Source organism: Mytilus edulis, chromosome 12 (genome assembly GCF_963676685.1).
Source record: "Mytilus edulis chromosome 12, xbMytEdul2.2, whole genome shotgun sequence".
Taxonomy (NCBI): domain Eukaryota; kingdom Metazoa; phylum Mollusca; class Bivalvia; order Mytilida; family Mytilidae; genus Mytilus; species Mytilus edulis.
The window spans coordinates 43,964,363-43,967,271 of NC_092355.1; the positions used below are offsets into that span (position 1 = coordinate 43,964,363).

The following is a 2,909-nucleotide window of genomic DNA, read 5'->3' on the forward strand; positions in this document are numbered from 1 at the left end:
AAATAGAATAAAGAATCGGAACAGCAAAATGAACACTTTACCATAACAAAAACACGTGATCATAAAATATCTAAAATCATACTTGTAATAATACTTTCTTATAGTTTATGTGTGATTTTATATGCATTATATAATGCTGACAACCAAATATATGTCTTATACCAGGTCTATCTTTTTTTCTATATATATATCAAACATTTCGATGTTTTCTCGTTTACAATTTACAGCGTCTCAAAAGTTACGATAAAATGGTCAAAATGCTGTTATAATAGTTTACCAAAAAACTTCTATTAAATAAACATATTCTTTGACTCATATATAACAAACATACCGTATTGGTTGTCCATGGTATTCTAATATAGCTTCAAAAACGTTTAACTTCAAAATTAGCTTCATCACATTCGTACTCTTTCGATTAGGAGACCGAATCCTTGCTAAAAAATGCTTGTTTACAATAAAGTGTTGATTTCAAATAAAAATAAGTTAAACAACCAACTTTGGTCTTAACATACCGGCCCCTTAATTGTGGTCATGCAAGAACACAATTATCTAACCACAATAGACCTAAGTGGTTTCAAAATATCAAAATATATCTAAATAATAACAATACTGTCTTATCAATATTAAAACCCAATCATTTAACAATGTCCATATCAGCTTCCAGAACCAAACACAGTTTTCCTATTGATCTGGTCAATACAGTAGAAGCAGTGTTGACCTTCGCTACACGCACTGTTTCAAATTTGTCCGTAATGACTTCCAAGACGCGTCCCATTGTCCATGAATTTCTCGGAGTGTTTTCAACAATAAAAACAAGATCATTGATTTTAAGATTTCTTTCCTTCTTGTTCCATTTGGTTCTCTGATTTAATAAAGGAAGCTATTCTTTTGTCCATCGATTCCAGAACAAGTCTGACAAATATTGTACTTTTCGCCACCTTCTACGAACACAATTGTCGGATTTATCAAATGTCCCTGGAGGAGCGCTTTCTCCTGAACGAAGAAGCAGAAGATCATTTGGCGTTAACACATTCAAGTCATTCACACTGTTAGGTACTTCTGTGATAGGACGACCATTTAGTATAGCTTCAACTTCACAAAATCATGTTTGCAAGTTTTCATCATTCAAACGCAACTTTTGCTCCTGCAAAATAGAATACAAAACCTTTCTTACAGATCGAATGAGTCTCTCCCATACTCCACCAAAATAAGATGCTGCTGGAGGATTAAATTTCCAGTCGATGCCCTTTTGAAGCATAAAATTGTCAATCTGATTCAGATTCCATTTAACAATTTCAGCTTTAAGTTCTCTTTGCGCACCTACGAGATTTGTTCCATTGTCCGATCGAATAATTTTGGGTACTCCTCTGCGTGCAATGAATCGCCGGATTGCATTAATGCAAGAACTGGTGTCTAGGGAATCGGCTACTTCCAAATGTACTGCTCTTATTTTGAGACATGTGAATATCACGCCGTAACGTTTAAGAGTACACCTTCTCTGTTTAATTGCAAAAGGTCCAAAGTAATCCATACCAACGATTGTAAACGGTGCAGTATCTTGAGTCACCCTTTCGCTGGGCAAATTCGTCATTTTCTGTTGCATGATGGGTGCTTGATATTTTCTACATATGACACATTTAGAGACAATATTCTTGATTATACCGTTAGCACCTATGATCCAATACTTTTGTCTGAGTTCGGTCAAAATAGCATTTCCCCTAAATGTCCGATCGATCTATGAATTCCTTGTATAATTGAATATGATATTGTAGATTGTTTTGGCAGTATGATTGGATGCTTTGATGTTTCGGTTAGATTTGATCTTGCTAATCTCCCACCAACTCGTAATATTCCATTTTCGTCAATATATGAGTTAAGTTTAAACAGTCTTGATGTTCGCTTAACATTCAACTTAGCTTTTAATCGCTGTACTTCATCATCGAAATGTTGGTTTTGAACAAAACGAATACTAGTAATTTCTGCGTTGTGTATATCCTGTACTTTTTGATTCAGAGTTTTGACTAGTTCCTTCGATTCATTTAGTCGCTTGGATTTTGCTTGTGTAGGTAACTTATCTTCATTCTCATTTGCTAAGTCGTTTTTTCTTCGGGTGGTTTGCTTAAAGTTGTTTACGGCCTTCAACAACCAAGCTACAATTCTTTTCAACTTGTCAAAGTCAGAACATCGAGAAATCAAGGTTTCAAAACTGTTAAATTCATCATAATCATCGTCCACAATTGATGCATTAACCACTGATTTTCGATTGACTTTCGAGTCATTATCTGGAAATTTCAAGTCCATCCATACTTGTGGCCATTCACATTCTGGTAACCACAAATAATCTGGTCCCCTGATCCATTGAGGATTTTGTTGAAATTTCAAAATAGTCATTCCACGAGAAGCAAAGTTAGGTGGATTTTGCTTCGTATTTACATTATTCCACTGTGCATTGTCGGTAGCTTCATGTATTAAAGCAAGACAATTTGCAACAAACTTATGATATCTTGAATTTCTGTTGAAAATATATCGCAGCACTGTCATACTATCTGTCCAAAAGAACACTTTATCGATGTTGTAATTCAACTCTTGCAAAATAACTTTGCTCAATCGAACTACTCTTGCTGCAGCAGTTAATTCCATTCTAGGCACGGTAATTGTTTTCAGAGGCGCAACTCTTAATTTCCCAAGAACAAATGTGTAATGAATCCTCCCAGTTTTATCAATTAAACGAAGATAGAAAACCATGCCATAACCGATATCACTGGCATCCGAGAAACAATGAATCTGTGTTGACATTACATTTTCAAAATTTGGCGGCTTGTAACATCTGTCAATCTTAACATTATGCAACTCGTTCAACTGATTCAACCAACTGATCCATTTTTTCTCATCTGTCTCATTAATTTCTT

General features: G+C 34.9%; 2 protein-coding genes across 2 annotated transcripts; both read right to left on the bottom strand.

The window, feature by feature from the left end:
* Positions 1 to 1,102: 1,102 nt before the first annotated feature.
* Positions 1,103 to 1,591, bottom strand: LOC139497642 (uncharacterized). Its single transcript, XM_071285872.1, has one exon. The coding sequence runs from the start codon at positions 1,589 to 1,591 to the stop codon at positions 1,103 to 1,105; it is 489 nt and encodes a 162-aa protein (XP_071141973.1).
* A 110-nt stretch (positions 1,592 to 1,701) lies between these two features.
* Positions 1,702 to 2,640, bottom strand: LOC139497643 (uncharacterized). Its single transcript, XM_071285873.1, has one exon. It carries the CDS (start codon positions 2,638 to 2,640, stop codon positions 1,702 to 1,704), a length of 939 nt encoding a protein of 312 aa, XP_071141974.1.
* Positions 2,641 to 2,909: the final 269 nt, after the last annotated feature.